The 20,593-nt window shown below is 42.4% G+C and overlaps 2 protein-coding genes across 2 annotated transcripts in view; both read right to left on the bottom strand.

The window, feature by feature from the left end:
• Positions 1 to 4,967: 4,967 nt before the first annotated feature.
• LOC115134703 (ras association domain-containing protein 10-like) lies at positions 4,968 to 7,132 on the bottom strand. The gene has a single exon (XM_029668893.2). The coding sequence runs from the start codon at positions 6,918 to 6,920 to the stop codon at positions 5,430 to 5,432; it is 1,491 nt and encodes a 496-aa protein (XP_029524753.1). The 5' UTR covers positions 6,921 to 7,132; the 3' UTR covers positions 4,968 to 5,429.
• Positions 7,133 to 8,157: 1,025 nt separating this feature from the next.
• The window catches only part of LOC115134026 (transcriptional enhancer factor TEF-1-like), a 114,397-nt gene continuing 101,961 nt past the window's right edge, over positions 8,158 to 20,593 (bottom strand). Inside the window, exons 11-13 of the mRNA XM_029667558.2 lie at positions 13,400 to 13,540; positions 12,314 to 12,466; positions 8,158 to 12,229 (exon numbers count right to left, since the gene is read on the bottom strand). Of these exons, the coding sequence (XP_029523418.2) occupies positions 12,116 to 12,229; positions 12,314 to 12,466; positions 13,400 to 13,540 (408 nt within the window). The 3' untranslated portion in view covers positions 8,158 to 12,115. The remainder of the gene's footprint in view (positions 12,230 to 12,313; positions 12,467 to 13,399; positions 13,541 to 20,593) is intronic.

Below are 20,593 nucleotides of genomic sequence, written 5' to 3'. Positions count from 1 at the left end.
CTGATTGCTGCATGGGAATATTGGAAGTAGTAGGACTCGAGCATATGACTGTTGGTAATATATCATAAAAGCAGGACCTAGCTAATGGCTGGCCCACCAAACATGACCTTGTTTTGCCAATGCATGGTTGTGTTATTGCAATGTAACATGTTTGATTTTTTTTCTAGTTCAGTGCACGAATATATTATGCCAGGGAAGTGTTGGAAGGGATGTGTCACACACACACACACACACACACCACACACACACAGGTATGTAGAGGGACACCGTGTCCTGTGCTGTGTGAGTCATTAAAAGGGGTTGACACACACAGGCATGTTTCGTCTTTGACAGGCCTGTGGAGCATGAGATCAAGGAAGCCTGCTGAATGTATTTACTATGGTAAATGTTTAATCTAGCCAGCCTTTCCAACTAGCTGGACGCCTGTTTGCCTGCAGCTCTGTGTTTCCCAGCCCTATGCAGCCGAAATCACAGCACCGCCAAGGTTAGGTTACAGGGAGATGTTGGAGAATTTGGGTTCACAGACATTACGAGAGGAATGGTTGTGGTTGCATTCTGTGCTGTGCTAAACCATTTAAATCAGTGTCATCTACACTGTGTGTCCAAGGCTTCCCACAGTTGTCAAGTTGTCTGGATGGCCTTTGGATGGTGGACCATTCTTGATACACACGGGAAACTGCTGAGCATGAAAAAAACTGCAGCTGCAGTTCTTGACACAAACCGATTCACCTGGCACCTACTATCATACCCCGTTCAAAGACACTTAAATCTTTTGTCTTGCCGATTAACCCTCTGAATGGGACACATACACAATCCATGTCTCAATTGTCTCAAGGCTTAAAAATCCTTATTTGAACTGTCTCATCCCCTTCATCTACACTGATTTAACAAGTGATGTCAATAAGGGATCATAGCTTTCACCTGGATTCACCTGGTCAATCTGTCATGGAAAGAGCAGGTGTTCTTAATGTTTTGTACACTCAGTGTATTCCCATGTTTGTCGCCTAACTCTAACATGGCATTAATCGGTCCTATTGGGCCTGCGTGTTAGAACAACAACATTAAACTGCTTTGGTTTCAAAACTAGGAGCAGGAGGAATTAACCCAACCATACCCCTTCCTATAAATCAATATGGCTGAGTGGCTCCTCGGGTTGAGAGTTATGACAAGCACTGTGAGAGTACTGTGTCTGTGAGTTATGACGGGCCCTGTGATGGAACTGTGTCTGTGAGTTATGACGGGCCCTGTGAGGGGACTGTGTCTGTGAGTTATGACTGGCCCTGTGAGGGGACTGTGTCTGAGTAATTACTCTCTCTTACATGGCACCAAACAGCCAGGCTGAGTTGTTGTCATCAACGATTCAGACGAGGCCACACCCTAGTCTTCATGTTCCATGTTCATCCAGCTAGATTGACTGATGAACAGAACAGAGCAGACAGGCTCATCAAGTTTATTAGGCACTTAGCTACAGTAGGAGCTCTGACAGGACCTCTGTCTCTTTCTATCACTCTTTCAGCGCCACATTCAGTAGGAAAACATTGTTAAATGTTTCAGATAGAAATTACATGAGTAGAGCCAACATGATTCCTTATTCTACATGTTAGAGAGGCATAAATATATTTAAATATATTTAGGCTAAATATATTTCTATCTGATGCTCCTCAATGTTGTGCCCTGCTGAACATGCCCCAGGTTTCAGAATGACTAGAGGGTCCGCCCCTCCATCTGACATGCCCCAGGTTTCAGAATGACTAGAGGGTCAGCCCCTCCATCTGACATGCCCCAGGTTTCAGAATGACTAGAGGGTCAGCCCCTCCATCTGACATGCCCCAGGTTTCAGAATGACTAGAGGGTCAGCCCCTCCATCTGACATGCCCCAGGTTTCAGAATGACTAGAGGGTCAGCCCCTCCATCTGACATGCCCCAGGTTTCAGAATGACTAGAGGGTCAGCCCCTCCATCTGACATGCCCCAGGTTTCAGAATGACTAGAGGGTCAGCCCCTCCATCTGACATGCCCCAGGTTTCAGAATGACTAGAGGGTCAGCCCCTCCATCTGACATGCCCCAGGTTTCAGAATGACTAGAGGGTCAGCCCCTCCATCTGACATGCCCCAGGTTTCAGAATGACTAGAGGGTCAGCCCCTCCATCTGACATGCCCCAGGTTTCAGAATGACTAGAGGGTCAGCCCCTCCATCTGACATGCCCCAGGTTTCAGAATGACTAGAGGGTCAGCCCCTCCATCTGACATGCCCCAGGTTTCAGAATGACTGACTCCAGAGGGTCAGCCCCTCCATCTGACATGCCCCAGGTTTCAGAATGATTAGAGGGTCAGCCCCTCCATCTGACATGCCCCAGGTTTCAGAATGACTAGAGGGTCAGCCCCTCCATCTGACATGCCCCAGGTTTCAGAATGACTAGAGGGTCAGCCCCTCCATCTGACATGCCCCAGGTTTCAGAATGACTAGAGGGTCAGCCCCTCCATCTGACATGCCCCAGGTTTCAGAATGACTAGAGGGTCAGCCCCTCCATCTGACATGCCCCAGGTTTCAGAATGACTAGAGGGTCAGCCCCTCCATCTGACATGCCCCTTGTGGAACAATTAGCTCCAGTGTAGAATAATCCCATACTAGCCTGTCTGGTCCATGTATCCTCATCTAATGGTCTGGATGGGGGTGAGAGTGGTTGTCAGTTGGCACCTTGAGGTGTGTTATGTTATGTTCTAACTCACTCCTGGTTTGGTTTTTATTGCCCCCCGCTCACCCAGATTGTTTCGATGTCAGTAGTATTTCCTAAAGACAGCCACCAGATGAAGAGAGGGTTTAATTAGATCCCATATGGATATTAACTGCTGGGCTCATTCCAGCAAACACATAATGAGCCTGCATCATCTCTTGTGAGGGGTTTTGTACTATGCATATGTAGCATGTATTTCAATATCACTAAAGTCTCTTAAATTTGATTATATATACATATTGATGATCTCTTTGGGGTGAATCATAACCGACTGGCCAGATGTGCAGTAGGTTTTCACTTAGTTATTCAGCGATGTCAATGGGATATTAAATGAAAATTCTACTTAAGTGGAAGTTACGATTGGCCCCTTAATGTTTTAGAGGGCCGGTCTTAATTCAGCTGGCGTAAGAATGATTCCGGTCTTAGAGGTTGCTGCTCTGTAACTATTTATAGATTTGCGGTCTCCTGCCGATACAGTCCATTACCTGGGTTTATGAATGATGAGGTTGATGACCCATGAGAACATCGCCAGGGCAGGGTCTCATTTATTACTAAGGGGGCATTGCATGAGTGGAATGGTGGGGGTTGAAGGGTACAGGAAGTCTCTCTGAAAGGTCAGTCTTTTAACCTTACAGTATGTCTGCATTATGCAACTCCATTATGATAACACCAGCCTGATAGCGTTATCATTCAAACGCAACAGAAATGGTACAGGAAATCCCTGGAACAGATGGTTACGCCTACCTTTTATTTTTAAAGTTTATAGTTAAATCATGCTATTTATGGTAAGGGTGTGGCCAGGTTGTTTTTAAAGTGACGTGGGTATGGTACAGTGTATGGATACGTTTGAGGTAAAATGGCTGTTTGAGGACAATGCAACAAGGTTGTGTTTCAGTGTTATCTGTGACTTACCAGAGTGCTTAAACAGTTAAATCGCCTTATCTACCCAACACAGCTACAAAGCCTACACAGCATAAACACAGTTTTAGAGAGAAGAAGTAGCTGTGCCATCCAAGACAGCAGCTACCTGTGACTGTCTGGTGTTTCTCTCTATTGGCTTCTCCTCTACACACACACACACCACACACACCACTGACCAGATGTTCCTCTCTGGTGTCCAATCCAAACACACTGCCGCTCTATTTCATGTACACAGGAATTTATGCTCTTGTTTGTTTGTCTGTTTGAAACATTTCCATTCAATCTTGCTGAATGAAGCGTTATCTACCCCCATCCTCCCTCTGTCATCTGGTGGGATCAGAGCAGGTGCTGGTGTTAGAGAAAGACTGGGCACGACCTCACTACTGTACCACTGATCTGTCTGTCTGGCCACATACTGTACACCTCTGTGTGATCAATTTCAAACATAAGGCCAAAATAATCTCAGCAGTATAGAAAACTAACACAGCGTTAGTGTGGCACTGAGCTGTTGGGGACTCGAATCCTCCAGATCTGAAACACACACATCCCTTCTCAAACAGTTCCAGTCCATCCCACACAGTAGCACATGAAGCCTGACCCAGCCTTCCTCCCTGACGTATGTAAAGCCGCTGTTTTCAGCAGAGGGAGCCGGGCTAGGCAGCTGCTCTCTGGCCCTGCCGCCCCGTGCCAAACACAGCACAGTGAGCGCACAGTGGGCACAACAACACAACAACAGCACGACGCCCAGACACAGACGCAGACGGGGTTGTATAAACAGAAACTGATTCTGCATGACATGTTTCTCTCTCCTCCTCAATTTGTAGAACCACAGTCTGAGTAGGGCAGTGCATAACCACTGCATTGACTTTGGGATGTCTCAGCTTTCCCAGGATCCATATACACTATTACTTGTCCTGATAAACCGATTAGAGCTCTCAAATGGTTGTCCTGACATAAACCATGGTGAGAACAACCGATCCATGAGGTTGATTGGCACAGCAAGTTGTACTGTAACTGAATAGGGCATTGCCCCCAATAGGGCATGACCATCATGTTGCCAAGAAACCGGAGAGAAAGTGAGGATCGACTACATGGATGAATTAAACAATCACTGGATCAGGTGACAGCTAGTCTGAATTTGCATCAGCAGACTGGCTTTAATCTTGTATTCTCTCAACATGAACTATTATTAATGCATCAATAACATTCTCAATAGAGAGGTTATGTTCATTGATAATGTCCTTTGATATTTCTAGAAGTTACCATCTGGGAAATGCTACATCTTGGCAGTACTAAATCAAACAGATCATAATATGTTGTAATACTTTATTTCCACAGTAACCTGTATGTTTATAGCTGAATGGTCATAGTCATGTGCGTCTTTGCAGTTCAATGCAGTTGTTGTTTTCCTTATTTCTAATACTTGTGACACACAGAAACAGCAGAGCAAGCTATATCAGCACAATTGACATATGATATATTGCTTGTTTATACTATTTACATTTTAGTAATTTAGCAGACGCTGTTATCCAGAGCAACTTACAAGTGCCTTGCTCAAGGGCACATAGACATATTTTTCACATAGTCAGGTCAGGGATTCGAACCAGCGACCTTTAGGTCAAATGCTCTTAACTGCTAGGCTACCTGACGCCTTATAGATTTTAAGTGTCCATGCTTATGTCTTTTGGAGGAAAAGGAGAAACATATTGTTTAGTGTGGAGAATGTCACTGTCCCTGAGTTGGCATTGCATATTTTCAACAGTTCAATAAAGAGCTACACTAGTGATTCACAAACAGGTGTATTGTCAGAGTCCTGGCTATGCATGGAGCTCAGCCCCGTGTCTGAGTCCTCATCGTTCGTGTTGCTGGTCTTGGAGAGACCTCTGGCCTGCTCCACCCACCCACTGCTTTTCTCCAAGGAAGGCAACATTTCAGTCTCAGTAACACCAGAGGGTTCTTTGTAATCATCGGGTAACTTCTCGTTATTTAAATCCATAGAGTCCATTTTTGCGAGCAAATCCGTTAGTTCTTTTTCTTTTGCGTCCCACAGCTCCTGGCTTAAGTCCAAATCACCCTTAATGGTCTCTAAATCCGTGTTCAAACGAAGACCAATATATAAACTAGTATCCAGCTGTATTTTGACTCTCTCCTCCTCTAAAATCAAGTCATTCTCTGATAAACTGTCCACATTTGTCTCTTGAGCAGCGACTCCTGCCTTTGGAGCCATTGCAGACACGGGGATGTCGACAGACTCCCCAATACTATCGGTATCTTTGTCCGACAGCTCATCTTGCCGTCTTTTCATCCACCTTTGGTTCAGCTCCTCCTGAATCTCACCTGTGATTATGTCCATGAGAGCTTCGCGTTCTGTCAACTCCTCCTGAAGTCGCAGGACCACCTCGCAACAGAGCGCGTACTCCTCAAACTGTGCGATAGCCTCCGCTGAACATGGCACGCTCTCTGTTGGATCAGCCTTCGCGCTTGACTCCACCATGTATGTGTCCTGCACATAATTGATACCATGTTTCTTAATTCTGTCAAAATGCACTTTAGCCTCATACCTCTCTATATCCCTATCTAATTCTTTGATCCTTTTGATCTGCTGGCGGATGGTGTGATCCTGCGATATAACCAAGTGCACCAACGTTTCCACTTTCTCCACTGAGGATGTATCCTTAGGAACAGTCTCCTCTTTCTTTTTGGTAATTTTGTCCAACTTTCTAAAAGCTTTTCTAACAATCCTCCGCTGCTTTTCTTGCGAGAAAGCCATTGTGGTCTTGGCTGCTTCCTTGAACACGCACGGACTGTCTTTGCTCTGAACAACCCGCGCCTCGGCACTCCTGGGTCCGTTGTTCGGTAACGATGCCTCATTCTTCACCAACACAAACCTCACATTTTCCTGCTCATCTCCCCAGGCACTCCAGAGACGCAGGATTTTGGTTTTATTGGGTAAAATCCTCTCAAAGCCTCTCCATTTCTCCGCTATGCAGTAAGACTGGGGGGTCCCAGATAGCATCACCGCTGACGCACCTTGCTTCAAGTTTTGGTCCTCCAGTAGAACTTTGACAACATCGGAGCAGGTGGTGCGCTTGGACAGCCCGGAGACCAGTTTCTCCTCCCGGCAGACCCATACTGATACCTTGCATTCTTCCTGCTCCATACTAGAAAAACCTTTAACCCAATTGCTGATTAAAGTTTCTGTTCTCCTTTCGACTCCTCGGTTCCACTTTTCAGTTGTAGAGAGAAAAGTGACACACACCTTCATTTGGAGCTGTCCTTATTCTCATGTAAGCATGTCATCATCATGAAGTTATAAGCGCAGTAAACTTTCCTCCAGTAGGACTATTCCCGTGGCAGACTGAGTGAGTCACGCTGTGAAGTTGTTCTGCTGGGATCACATTATCAGACTTCCTTTTGGAACACTGTTTGCAGAGAAGGAACGGGCATATTTCCTTTCGGTTGGTATGCACTGCTGTGGGTACATTTCTATGCAAACACTAAAGTATACGCCCTCCGCTCCCAATGGGACTCTTTCCACTCTTAGTTGATCAGAAGTTTTTGAATGTAACATTACCCACCCACTTGGTGCGAATTTTAGGCACCAGTTTGCCTACTGTACTTTGGTCAAAACTACCATCAATCTCATGTGAAAGATTAAAAAGTGGACACATTTTAAAGTGATTGTTATATATGTCATTAAATGAATCAAGTGAAATTGTCAAGTTAAACTATATAAGAATTCTGATGTCTCAAGCTTATTCATCTACAAGGCCTTTTATTAGTTTATGTTGATACACATAAAGACAAGAGTTAGTCAGGTTCCCCCTTGTTTCACTCCATTATTTCACATCTTGAAGACTTCTGATCTGGTCTTCTGCAGAAACAACAAAGCAAGCAAGCAAAATACATTTATAAAATATGAATGGAGTTGCTCAGAAGATAATTTATCTCTGCCCTCTATAACACCCCAACCAAACCACTTCCCGCAAAGACATATGAAGGAAAAACATATTTTCATAAAACAAGGATTTGTCTGTGGTTATTGCAGAGGTCTTTAGTTGTCTGGGTGTGTATATGTTAATTCCCTACAGCCCTGGCCAGAATCACAGCTCGTCATTGGTCCCGGTCGGTTTATCCTCCTGTGATCCTGACAGCTGATGACAGGCCAAGTTTGTTGATGAAACACTACATAAAACCCCAGGCTGGAGGTTATAATCATGTCAGGCAGGGTATTCTCCAACATCAACATAGCCAGGAGCTAGCTGTATTGAAAGAGGATTGCCATTTCGAAGATCAAGAAAAAAAGTGGAGTTACTATTTATTCTCATGTGTGTGAATAGGTCAACATTATCACAGGTTGCCAAGACCGATTCTTTTGCATAGAGCTCCCCCTGTTGTGCATTAGGAGCATTGTATGTTCCAGCAAAATAAGTAATACTAAAATCATTTCAGAGACGTTAATTGACGTTTGTGAGAAATTATCATTCATTATCATTCAGAAACAGAATTGAATATTTATTTTAATTTGATATAATATGCATACAACATTTCTAGAAAGCTATGAAATATCTAACATTTTAGCAATGAAAAAAACTTACAAACAAAGACCAGACCCAGTACAGTAAAAACACATAGTCTTTTTCCATATTCTTGTCTCTTTATACAAATAACCTTTAACAATTCTATACACACAATGTTCTGAGGTTGCCATCCAAACTTGAGAAAAATTAAAGCCTGTTTTGAATTTTTTTTTGACAAAAAGGTACCAGTACCTACAAACAAATAACACACAACCCAGATCTTAACTGCTGACGTTTGTGTAAAAAAAAGACTCCAAAAACGTATCTTTTGGTTGACAGGACTGACATACTGGGAGCCCAACAGTGAAACAAACAGGCTTGACTCTGGTTAAACTGGAGTCATCACGAAAGCATTGTAAGTATAGCCTACATAGAACACATTCAAACAGAAACTACTGTAGTGGTGGTCTGTGTTTCTCACACCATAATCTAGTCCCAATTATTAATAAATTAGAACACAGGTCAAAGGTCTTCTAAACATGACATGAACCCTGCCTGATCCATTGTCTTCAGCAACACTAACATACAAGTATACTGCATTATGTTTTATGGACTGTTGATTTAATGTGACAGTCATATCAAATTAACCTTCGCAGAGGGTTCTTTTGACCCATAACTATTGAAAAGACTGAACATGCATCTAAGGGTACTATCTTTTCCCAAATAGTCTAATTGTTGTGGTAATGAATACAGTTCTACAGAGAAAGATATTGATAAAGGCATTCTGGTGATCTCGTCCGCCATTTCTTTAACTTTTTGGTTTTGCTTCTTTTATACCTTTTCTAAGATGTAAAGTCATGACCAAAGGCACTTTATAATAGTGCAGGCGACAAATGCACACCTGACATGTCTCCAGATTTTTGGTTTTTGATAGACAAGGCAAAGTTATTACTGCTATTACACATGAAACTTGTTTATTGTAATAATCAATGTATAACTTAGCATCATTATTTTGTAAAACAAGGTGAAATGTGTACATGTAAAACTGACAGTTGTGTATCTATAATGACCAACATGAAACATCACTAATGTTATGCATTTCCATCCAAGCAAACCAGATGCCATTGGGGAAAAGTTACTAAGGCACTGTACATGCAACACTGGGATGTATGAGAATAACAGGGCTGTCCTCCAGCTTAGGAAAGAGCTCACATTTCGTGGTAGTTACAGTATCTGTAAGGATGCCATTCCCTACCGCCAAGGTTAAAGATGCAATCCGCAGTAGGGGAAACAGCGCCACTGTCCACCCCACGGACGTTATTGTTTTTGTTTTGCTGAAAAAGTGGAGGTGAGGAACGTCACACATCCTGCAAAACATTTCTTTACAGTACATATTCTGCTGTTCTCCCGCGTGTGCAATGATGTGGTGGTGGTGGTGGTGGGGGGCATAGTTGTTTGCAAGTACCTTCTTTGTTGTTGTTATATTGCAAACAGACGTGGCAGTTCCATTAATAACGAGTCCAGCTTTAGTGTAGGCCACAGATTGACGGGCAAAATAAGGCTGAATATAGCATCCAGAACCAAGAACACCCAAAGATGAATGTGTGGGAGTGTTTTAACTACTGTGTTCCTCAGTCACTGAGAAGTAAAGTTTGACTCTACCCCACATAACCATACAGAGGAACTAAGTGCTTTGGGATGGGGAACTATGGTAGTACAGTGCTTTCATTTTCAATATGTGAATTCTTTGCTTCATTGTCATATGTGGTAAAACCGTAGCAGCTTAGAGAAAAGATCATTTAGGAGGAATCTCTGGTCTCTGCCATGCATTGTCTTGCTTTAGTGTCATCAGTGCTTTTTCTCTTTAGTTGGGCACAGGGGATATGATGCAAAGTGGTACCTGAATCTTATTTATACTCTCAATGTCCCTGGAATTGTAACTGTAACCTGTCTTCATCATACAGTAGTTTAGCATTTGCTATGTTATCCAAAATGTAAAACCTTTTTTCTTTGGAAAATATTTGTGTGATAGTGATGTTCATTCGGAAAGTATTCAGACCCCTTGACTTTTTCCAGATTTTGTTACATTTGAGCCTTATTCTAAAATTGATTAAATGAAAAAAAAATCCTCAGCATCTACACACAATACCTGATAATGAATAGGCAAAAACAGGTTTGACATTTTTGCAAATTTATTAAAAACAGAAATACCTTATTTACAAAAGTATTCAGACCCTTTGCTATGAGCCTCGAAATTGAGCTCAGATGCATCCTGTTTCCATTGATTATCCTTGATGATTTTTCAGTCCACCTGTGGTAAATTCAATTGATTGGACATGATTTGGAAAGGAACACACCTGTCTATATACGATCACACAGTTGACAGTGCATGTCAGAGCAAAAACCAAGCCAAGAGGTTGAAGGTATTGTCCGTAGAGCTCTGAGACAGGATTGTGTCGATGCACAGATCTGGGGAAGGGTACTAAAAAAAATGTCTGCAGCTTTGAAGATGTCCACGAACACAGTGGCCTCCATCATTTTTAAATGGAAGACGTTTGGAACCACCAAGACTCTTCCTAGAGCTGGCCGCCCAGCCAAACTGAGCAATCGGGGGAGAAGGACCTTGGTCAGGGAGGTGACCAAGACCCCGATGGTCACTAACAGAGCTACTCTGTAGAGATGGGAGAACCTTCCAGAAGGGCAAACATCTCTGTATCATTCCACCAATCAGGCCTTTATGGTAGAGTGGCCAGATGGAAGCCACTCCTCAGTAAAAGGCACATGACAGCCCGCTTGGAGTTTACCAAAAGGCACCTAAAGACTCTCAGACCATTAGAAACAAGATTATCTGGACTGATGAAACCAAGATTGAACTCTTTGGCCTGAATGCCAAGCGTCACGTCTGGAGGAAACCTGGCGGTGAAGCATGGTGGTGACAGCGTCATGCTGTGGGAATGTTTTTCAGCGGCAGGAACTGGGAGACTAGTCAGGTTCGAGGGAAAGATGAACGGAGCAAAGTATAGAGAGATCCTTGATGAAAACCAGCTCCAGAGTGCTCAGGACCTCAGACTGGGGTGAAGGTTCAGCTTCCAACAGGACAATGACCCTAAGCACACAGCCAAGACAACACAGGAGTGGCTTCGGGACAAGTCTCTGAATGTCCTTGAGTGGCCCAGCCAGAGCACGGACTTGAACCTGATCGAACATCTCTGGAGACCTGAAAATATTTTGAGAAATTAGCAACAATTTCTAAAAACCTGCTTTTGCTTTGTCATTATGGTGTATTGTGTGTAGATTGATGAGAATAAACACTTTACAGCCTTATTCTAAAATTGATTAAAGTAACAAAATGTGGAAAAAGTCAACAGGTCTGAATACTTTCCGAAGGCACTGTATGTAGTAACTGTATAATGTTTTATATTTATCCAATTAAGAAAGGCTTAGATCTGTATTGGTTCATAATTGTGATGACTACAGTATAAAATGCAGAAAACAGATAGCTTCCAAATGTAATCCACAGTACATCTTCCTATGTTACACAATGCCCCTTCATATGTACACCATAGATATGACCAAGTCTGGAAAAATGACACCACACAACTGTACCACAAATTGACAGCTGCACTCATACAAACATACATACGAAATACAAATATAATGATATTATCCATTAGAAACTTCACCCCAATGTAACCCAAGGACATTGTGGTTGGGATTTGTGTAGAGGCACAGCCACTTTCCATAAGGTTGTCTTTCTGAAGGTGTGTTTCACTGGGCGGTTGCCTCATGTCACTCTCACAACCAACCAATCACAACAGCGATTTATCTCTGTCAATTACTAAGAATTCATCCTTCAATGTCTTCCCTCCATTCTTCAGAAGCTGTCCTTCAGGTAGATCGGTGATTGTTTGTCCCAGCACGTTTCTACTGAATCAGTCTCTTATTCTTTGACTAGCCGGTAGATGTGATGTTGAGCTCCATGGTCGCTGTTCGACACCTCAAACACACACGCCATGCACAGCATCGTCTCCTGTGTTTCTCTGTTAGTCACCACCTGAAGCACAAGAGAAATGCAGTGTGAGACACACAGACACAAACACTAGTATACAAGCATACCGACTGAACAGGCTTTCCTTACCAATAGGATAGTGAAGTTCTCTAGGACACTGTTCATCATGTACTTCTCAGGCAGGTGTTTGAGTTTGTGGATGAAGTTGATCATGTATTCACACATGGGGGAGCGGCTTATCCTGTAGACAAAGCGTCCGTTCTCGAAGCAGGCATATTCCGTCTGAGGGGGGGAGAGAGAGATCACAGAGTACAGCTCTTCACAAGAATAATAAGTGGAGGGAACAATGTCCACCACGATCAAATAGGAGGTACAACACAGCAATTGTGAGAAACACAAACATAAAAGTAGGTAAGGATTATGAGTCGTGTAGTTTTTAATAGTTGCTTCTCCACCAAGCACACAGTGGTGTGTGTGCGTGTAGGACTAAGAGCTGGATTCACTTCGTATCACAGAAGATACGCGTTCAAATGTAAAGGTAATTTCCAATTGAGCCGACATATGCAGCGTTTACCCGCAAACGTGGAACATACCCTTTAGATTTCAATCAAGCTATAACGTGGAACATACCCTTTAAATTTCAATCAAGCTATAACGTGGAACATACCCTTTACATTTCAATCAAGCTATAACGTGGAACATACCCTTTAAATTTCAATCAAGCTATAACGTGGAACATACCCTTTAAATTTCAATCAAGCTATAACGTGGAACATACCCTTTAAATTTCAATCAAGCTATAACGTGGAACATACCCTTTACATTTCAATCAAGCTATAACGTGGAACATACCCTTTAAATTTCAATCAAGCTATAACGTGGAACATACATTTCAATCAAGCTATTTACCCTTTAAATTTCAATCAAGCTATAACGTGGAACATACCCTTTAAATTTCAATCAAGCTATAACGTGGAACATACCCTTTAAATTTCAATCAAGCTATAACGTGGAACATACCCTTTAAATTTCAATCAAACTATAACGTGGATCTTCAGTGTTATTGATATGTAAAGGCAATGTTCCCACTTTAGTGGAGACTTTATTCAGGGTAAACACTGCATATGTCATCTCAATCAGAAGTTACCTTTACATTTCTATCACGTAAACTGTAACGCTTCAGCTTTACAGACTGAATAGAGCCCTATGACTCACCTCGACCTTCTCGACCACCTGCTTGCCGAAGGAGCACACCTTGGTAGAGCATGTGATGGTCATGTTCTCAGAGCTCTCATACTGGCTGCTCACACCGTAGAAGGCCCCAGAGTCATCCTGGATGTTACAGTTCAGGTCAGCCTGCATCAGGACAACACAACATGTATTTGAGAAAATATTTTACCTTTATTTTATTTAACTAGGCAAGTAATATAGAGGATAAACTACATAGTCAAACAAATGTTGACTAACACCAGCAAAGCAATGAGTTAAATGTTTACAACAAAACACATACAAATGTTTAAATGAAAATAGATTTTCTTTAAGTCTCAAGAGGACTAATATAACTTGGCTGTACAGCTGGCTTATCCACTGGTGATTTTATTTGGCCCCCCCCAAAATTTTCTGTACAAAAAAATACATTTAAAATCATAAGACTGTAAAAACAAATCTGTTCCAAAGTATTCCAACACATAGATAGTGCATGGTATGAGCATCGATGCCAGGCACGCCGGTTCTAGTATCTCAGAAACGTCCGGCCTCCTGGGCTTTTCACGCATAACAGTGCCTAGAGTTTACCGAGAATGGTGCGACAAATAAAAACATCCAGTCAGCGGCAGTCCTGAGGTCAAAAAATCGATGAGGTCGAAGGAGAATGGCAAGAATTGTGCAAGCTAACAGGCGGCCCATAAATAGGCAAATAACAGTGCAGTACAACAGTGGTGTGCAGTACGGCATCACGGTGCAACACAACTCGTTGGTCCTTGTCACAGATGGGCTATTGAAGCGACCACACCGGGTTCCACTCCTATCAGCTAAAAACAAGGGGAATGTTTTCCTGGCACACTTCAGGTCCTTTGATACCAGTGGCGGTCAGTAACGTTTAAGATGAGGGAGGACAATAATTTATTATGAGCATTGCCTTATTTCTATTAAAGCATATTGGATGACGGTCATTCATATTCCATTCACTCAGCTTAATGTAACATCAATAGGTTTTAGATAATACATGATACTCACATTTTCCCTATACCCATCTTAACGTTGCCACAACCTAGTTTATGAATGAAAGTTTACAACGTGAGAGAAATATTAGACTAATCAAGGTGACAGACAGTGACACATTCAATACCAGCTTGCACACTCTTGCCTGCATCTAGCTAATCTAGGGTGTAATCAGTAGTCCAACAGTTGCAAACGAGAGTTTCTATTGGACAAATTCAGGTATGTTTATCCCACCGATTGTGTTGAAAAACGTTCCTTAAACGGAAACAAACGAAACGGGAATGAATACGCCCTCGATCACAGGCAAACACAGTTCACTTTCAGAGCAGCCACATACAAACAGCATGATCCTTTTGCTTGTTAAATAATTCCTTCTCGCATCTACATGCTCTCTTCCTCTCACCTTTTCCCTTCACTTATAGACTTCAGTGCACAACACATCAGATGTCTGTGACCATAACCTAGCTGTAGTTTATGCTTTCATTCTCTGATAATTTGATTGGGTGGACAACATGTCAGTTCATGCTACAAGAGCTCTGATAGGTTGGAGGACTTCCTCTGGAAGTTGTAATAATTACTGTGTAAGTCTATGGAAGGGGCTGAGAACCATACGCCTCCTAGGTTTTGTATTGATGTCCATGTACCCAAAGGAGGATGGAACTAGCTGTCCTCTGGCTACACCATGGTGCTACCAGAGTGCTGTTGAGGCTATTGTAGATCTTCATTGCAAAACAGTGTTTTAATCAATTATTTGGTGACGTGAATATATTTAGGATAGTTTTACCTAAAAAGGAGAACTTTTTTAATGTTTCACTATTTTTATTTTTTTGAAATTCACTGAGGATGGTCCTCCCTGTCCTCCTCTAAGGAGCCTCCACTGCTTGATATCAATTGAGAAACATTTCCATGTCCCAAAAAATTCTGTGTGTTCTGGAGACAAAGGGGGGTCCGACCCAGTACTAAATTGTTTCAAACCTTGCTTACATGTATACAATCACATATACTAAATGACCTGTTAATTAGGTACAGTCATCATGTTTTAGTCAAATATTATATCAGTTTGGGCTTCTTGCGGTCAATTTGCAGTCTACTTGAGTGGACGGCCCCCTGACCATCCACTCAGGAAAAAGAAATCGGCCTGTGGCTGAATTTAGTTGATGATCCATGATCAATGTATCAATGATGTTGCTCTTGCTGCGGGCGATTCCCTGATCCACCTCTACGCAGACGACACCATTCTGTATACTTCTGGCCCGTCCTTGGACACTGTGCTATCTAACCTCCAAACGAGCTTCAATGCCATACAACACTCCTTCCATGGCCTCCAACTGCTCTTAAACGCAAGTAAAACCAAATGCATGCTTTTCAACCGTTCGCTGCCTGCACCCGCACGCCCGACTAGCATCACCACCCTGGATGGTTCCGACCTAGAATATGTGGACATCTATAAGTACCTAGGTGTCTGGCTAGACTGTAAACTCTCCTTCCAGACTCATATCAAACATCTCCAATCTAAAATCAAATCTAGAGTTGGCTTTCTATTCCGCAACAAAGCCTCCTTCACTCACGCCGCCAAACTTACCCTAGTAAAACTGACTATCCTACCGATCCTCGACTTCGGCGATGTCATCTACAAAATAGCTTCCAACACTCTACTCAGCAAACTGGATGCAGTTTATCACAGTGTCATCCGTTTTGTTACTAAAGCACCTTATACCACCCACCACTGCGACCTGTATGCTCTAGTCGGCTGGCCCTCGCTACATATTCGTCGCCAGACCCACTGGCTCCAGGTCATCTACAAGTCCATGCTAGGTAAAGCTCCGCCTTATCTCAGTTCACTGGTCACGATGGCAACACCCACCCGTAGCACGCGCTCCAGCAGGTGTATCTCACTGATCATCCCTAAAGCCAACACCTCATTTGGCCGCCTTTCGTTCCAGTTCTCTGCTGCCTGTGACTGGAACGAATTGCAAAAATCGTTGAGACTTTTATCTCCCTCACCAACTTCAAACGATCGCTGCAGCTGTACATAGTCTATCGGTAAATAGCCCACCCAATTTTACCTACCTCTTCCCCATACTGTTTATATTTATTTACTTTTCTGCTCTTTTGCACACCAATATCTCTACCTGTACATTACCATCTATTCATTTATCACTCCAGTGTTAATCTGCAAAATTGTAATTATTCGCCTACCTCCTCATGCCTTTTGCACACAATGTATATAGACTCTCTCTGTGTTATTGACTTGTTAATTGTTTACTCCATGTGTAACTCTGTGTTGTTGTCTGTTCACACTGCTATGCTTTATCTTGGCCAGGTCGCAGTTGCAAATGAGAACTTGTTCTCAACTAGCCTACCTGGTTAAATAAAGGTGTTCTCAACTAGCCTACCTGGTTAAATAAAGGTGTTCTCAACTAGCCTACCTGGTTAAATAAAGGTGTTCTCAACTAGCCTACCTGGTTAAATAAAGGTGAAATAAAAAAATAAAACATAAATAAATAAGGCAGCGAGGCCCTCTAGTGACTCATGGCAATACTTGCAACCATATTATTTGGCATGTGTGTATCCTGAGAATGAGTGGAGTAGCCATCTACCAGTAAGCACTGCTGTCCAATAATCTTTTGAGACCAAAAGAGGCTTTAGGAATATCGAATGGCACAGGATGTAGTGTATCTTTAGAAATAGCCTGATAAGAGTCTATGTAATAAGAGTCCTCTGAAGAGGAAGGCCTGTCAAGAAAAGAAAGAACCATCATTTGTACAAAGAAATACATATCTCCTTCATTAAGTCAGCGTGTTATTAAGGCCTGTAATGATGAGAGGAGGGCTATTGTTTAGAGGGTGGGTGTCCATGTTTGAAATTCAGATGCAGTGGCTCTTCATTAATGTCTGAAGAGAGACTCATCCTCTTGTTTGCGTTTTCCATTTGAATTGTATTAATGTGCACGTCAATTAATATGGTCCCATTTGAAAACATATCAGTTGACTGTAGATTTTGAAAATATGTTCGAGTTGAACAAAATAAAGGGATTTTATTGTGTATCTTAAATAGAGAACCAGCATGCAGGTAACAAACAGAAGGAAACAGAGGTAAGGATTAAATTCTTTGTAGTTCTAACATGTTAATGTTGCTTCTGAAACCAAATATTTTGGCCAATAGACTCTATAGGATGTAATAGTGAGTAAAGCTGTGGAGAATGGCACCAGTTGGTATTTGCGCTTAGAGAGAGAGAGAGACTCCATTGGTGGGGAGCTGCTGCAATCTCCTTAGTTTGCCCCAATCTCTCACACCTGTCAGGAGGTAGGCAGGTGTTCAAACAAAGCCTCAATGCTACCACATCAGCCCCTAGGGATGTATTGTTGGGAAGGGCCCGTAAGTAAGCATTTCACTGTTAGTCTACACCTGTTGTTTACGAAGCATGTGACAAATAAAATTTGATTTGATATGACACGCATACATACGCACACACATTCAAACACCTACCCATATGCTTGGTTTCACTCATGATGCATATACGTACCTTCAGAAATGATTCATACCCCTTGACTTATTTCACATTTTATTGTGCTACAGCTTGAATACAAAATGAATTAAATATAAAATGTCACCCATTCAAACAGAATACCCCATAATGACAAAGTGAAAACATGTTTTTAGAAATGTCTGCAAATGTATTTAAAATGAAATCCAGAAATATCTCATTTACATAAGTATTCACACCCCTGAGTCAATACTTTGTAGAAGCACCTTTGGCAGGGATTACAGCTGTGAGTCTTTCTGGGTAAATCTCTTAAGAGCTTCCACACCTGGAGTTTGCAACATTTGCTCATTATTATTTATAAAGCTCTGTCAAATTGGTTGTTGATCATTGCTAGACAATCATTTTCAGGTATTTTCAAGCAGATTTAAGAAAAAACTTTAACTTGGCCACTCAGGAACATTAACTGTCTTCTTGGTAATTAATTCCAGTGTAGATTTGGACTTGTGTTTTAGATTATTGTCCTGCTGAAAGGTGAATTAATCTCCCAATGTCTGGAGGAAAGCAGACAAACAGGTTTTCCTCTCAAATTTTGCCTGTGCTTAGCTCCATTCTGTTTTTTATCCTGAATTACAACCCAGTCCTTAACAATTACAAGCATACCCATAACATGATGTAGCCAACACTGTGCTTGAAAATATGGAGAGTGGTACTTACTAATGTGTTGTAATGGATTTGGCCCAAACATAACTTCTATTCAGGACAAAAGTAACTTCTTTTGCAGTATTACTTTAGTGTTTTGCAGGATTACTTTAGTGTTTTGCAGGATTACTTTAGTGCCTTGTTGCAAACAGGATGCATGTTTTGGAATAAGCTTCCATCTTTTCACTCTGTCATTTAGGTTAGTATTGTGGCGTAACTACAATGATGTTGATCCATTCTCAGTTTTCTACTATCACAGCCATTAAACTCTAACTGTTTTAAAGTCACCATTGGCCTCGTGGTGAAATCCCTGCACGGTTTCCTTCGTCTCCGGCACCTGAGTTAGGAAGGACATCTATCTTTGTAGTGACTGAGTGTATTGATACACCATCCATAGTGTAATTAATAACTTCACTGGGATATTCAGTGTCTGCTTTTTTATACCCATATATCAATATGTGACCTTTGCGAGGCATTAGAAAACCTATCTGGTCTTTGTGGTTGAGGGACCCTACAGATACTTGTAAGTGTGCGGTACAGCGATGAGGTAGACATTAAAAAATCATGTTAAACACTATTATTGCACACAGTCCATGAAAATGCATACTCCTGAACTTATTTAGGCTTACCATAACAAAGGGGTTGAATACCAATTTACTCAAAAGCTGAAATGTCTTATTTTTAATATATTTCTACAAATTTCAAGAAACATAATTCCACTTTGATATTATGGGGTATTTTGTGTAGGCCAATGACAAAAAAACAATAAAATAATTTTATCCATTTTAAATGGTAAAACAACAACATTTGGAAAAAGTCAAGCAGTGTGAATCTTTTCTGAAGGCACTGTACTTGTAAACTCAGCAACAACAAAAAACATCCCTTTTTCAGGACCCTGTCTTATTTCGTAAAAATCCAAATAACTTCCCAGATCTTCATTGTAAAGGGTTTAAACACTGTTTCCCATGCTTGTTCAATGAACCATAAACAATTAATGAACATGCACCTGTGGGAAGGTCGTTAAGACACACGGTAGGCAATTAAGGTCACAGTTATGAAAACTTAGGACACTAAAGAGGCCTTTCTACTGACTCTGAAAAACATCAGAAGATGCCCAGGGTCCCTGCTCATCTGCTTGAACATGCCTTAGGCATGCTGCAAGGAGGCATGAGGACTGCAGATGTGGCCAGGGCAATACATTGCAATGTCCATACTGTGAGACGCCTAAGACAGCACTACAGGGAGACAGGACAGACAGCTGATCGTCCTCGCAGTGGCAGATCACATGTAACAACAACTGCACAGGATCGGTACATCCGAACATCACACCCGCGGGACAGGTACAGGATGGCAACAACAACTACCGAGTTACACCAGGAATGCACAATCTCTCCATCAGTGCTCAGACTGTCGGCAATAGGCTGAGAGAGGCTGGACGGAGGGCTTGTAGGCCTGGCAGGTCCTCACCAGACATCACCGGCAACAACGTCGCCTATGGGCACAAACATACCGTCGCTGGACCAGACAGGACTGGCAAAAAGTGTTCTTCACTGACGAGTCGCGGTTTTGTCTCACCAGCGGTGATGGCCGGATTCACGTTTATCATTGAAGGAATGAGCATTACACCGAGGCCTGTACTCTGGAGCGGGATCGATTTTGAGGTGGAGGTTCCGTCATGGTTTGGTGCAGTGTGTCACAGCATCATCGTACTGAGCTTGTTGTCATTGCAGGCAATCTCAACACTGTGCGTTACAGGGAAGACATCCTCCTCCCTCATGTGGTACCCTTCTTGCAGGCTCATCCTGACATGACCCTCCAGCATGACAATGCCACCAGCCATACTGCTTGTTCTGTGCGTGATTTCCTGCAAGACAGGAATGTCAGTGTTCTGCCATGGCCAGGGAAGAGCCCAGATCTCAATCCCATTGAGCACGTCTGGGACCTGTTGGATCGGAGGGTGATGGCTAGGGCCATTCCCCACAGAAATGTCCGGGAACTTGTAG

The sequence above is a fragment of the Oncorhynchus nerka genome, linkage group LG9a, assembly GCF_034236695.1.
Source record: "Oncorhynchus nerka isolate Pitt River linkage group LG9a, Oner_Uvic_2.0, whole genome shotgun sequence".
Taxonomy (NCBI): Eukaryota; Metazoa; Chordata; class Actinopteri; order Salmoniformes; family Salmonidae; genus Oncorhynchus; species Oncorhynchus nerka.
The sequence above is the reverse complement of the archived record's forward strand: the minus strand, read 5'-3'. Positions and strand labels throughout refer to the sequence as shown.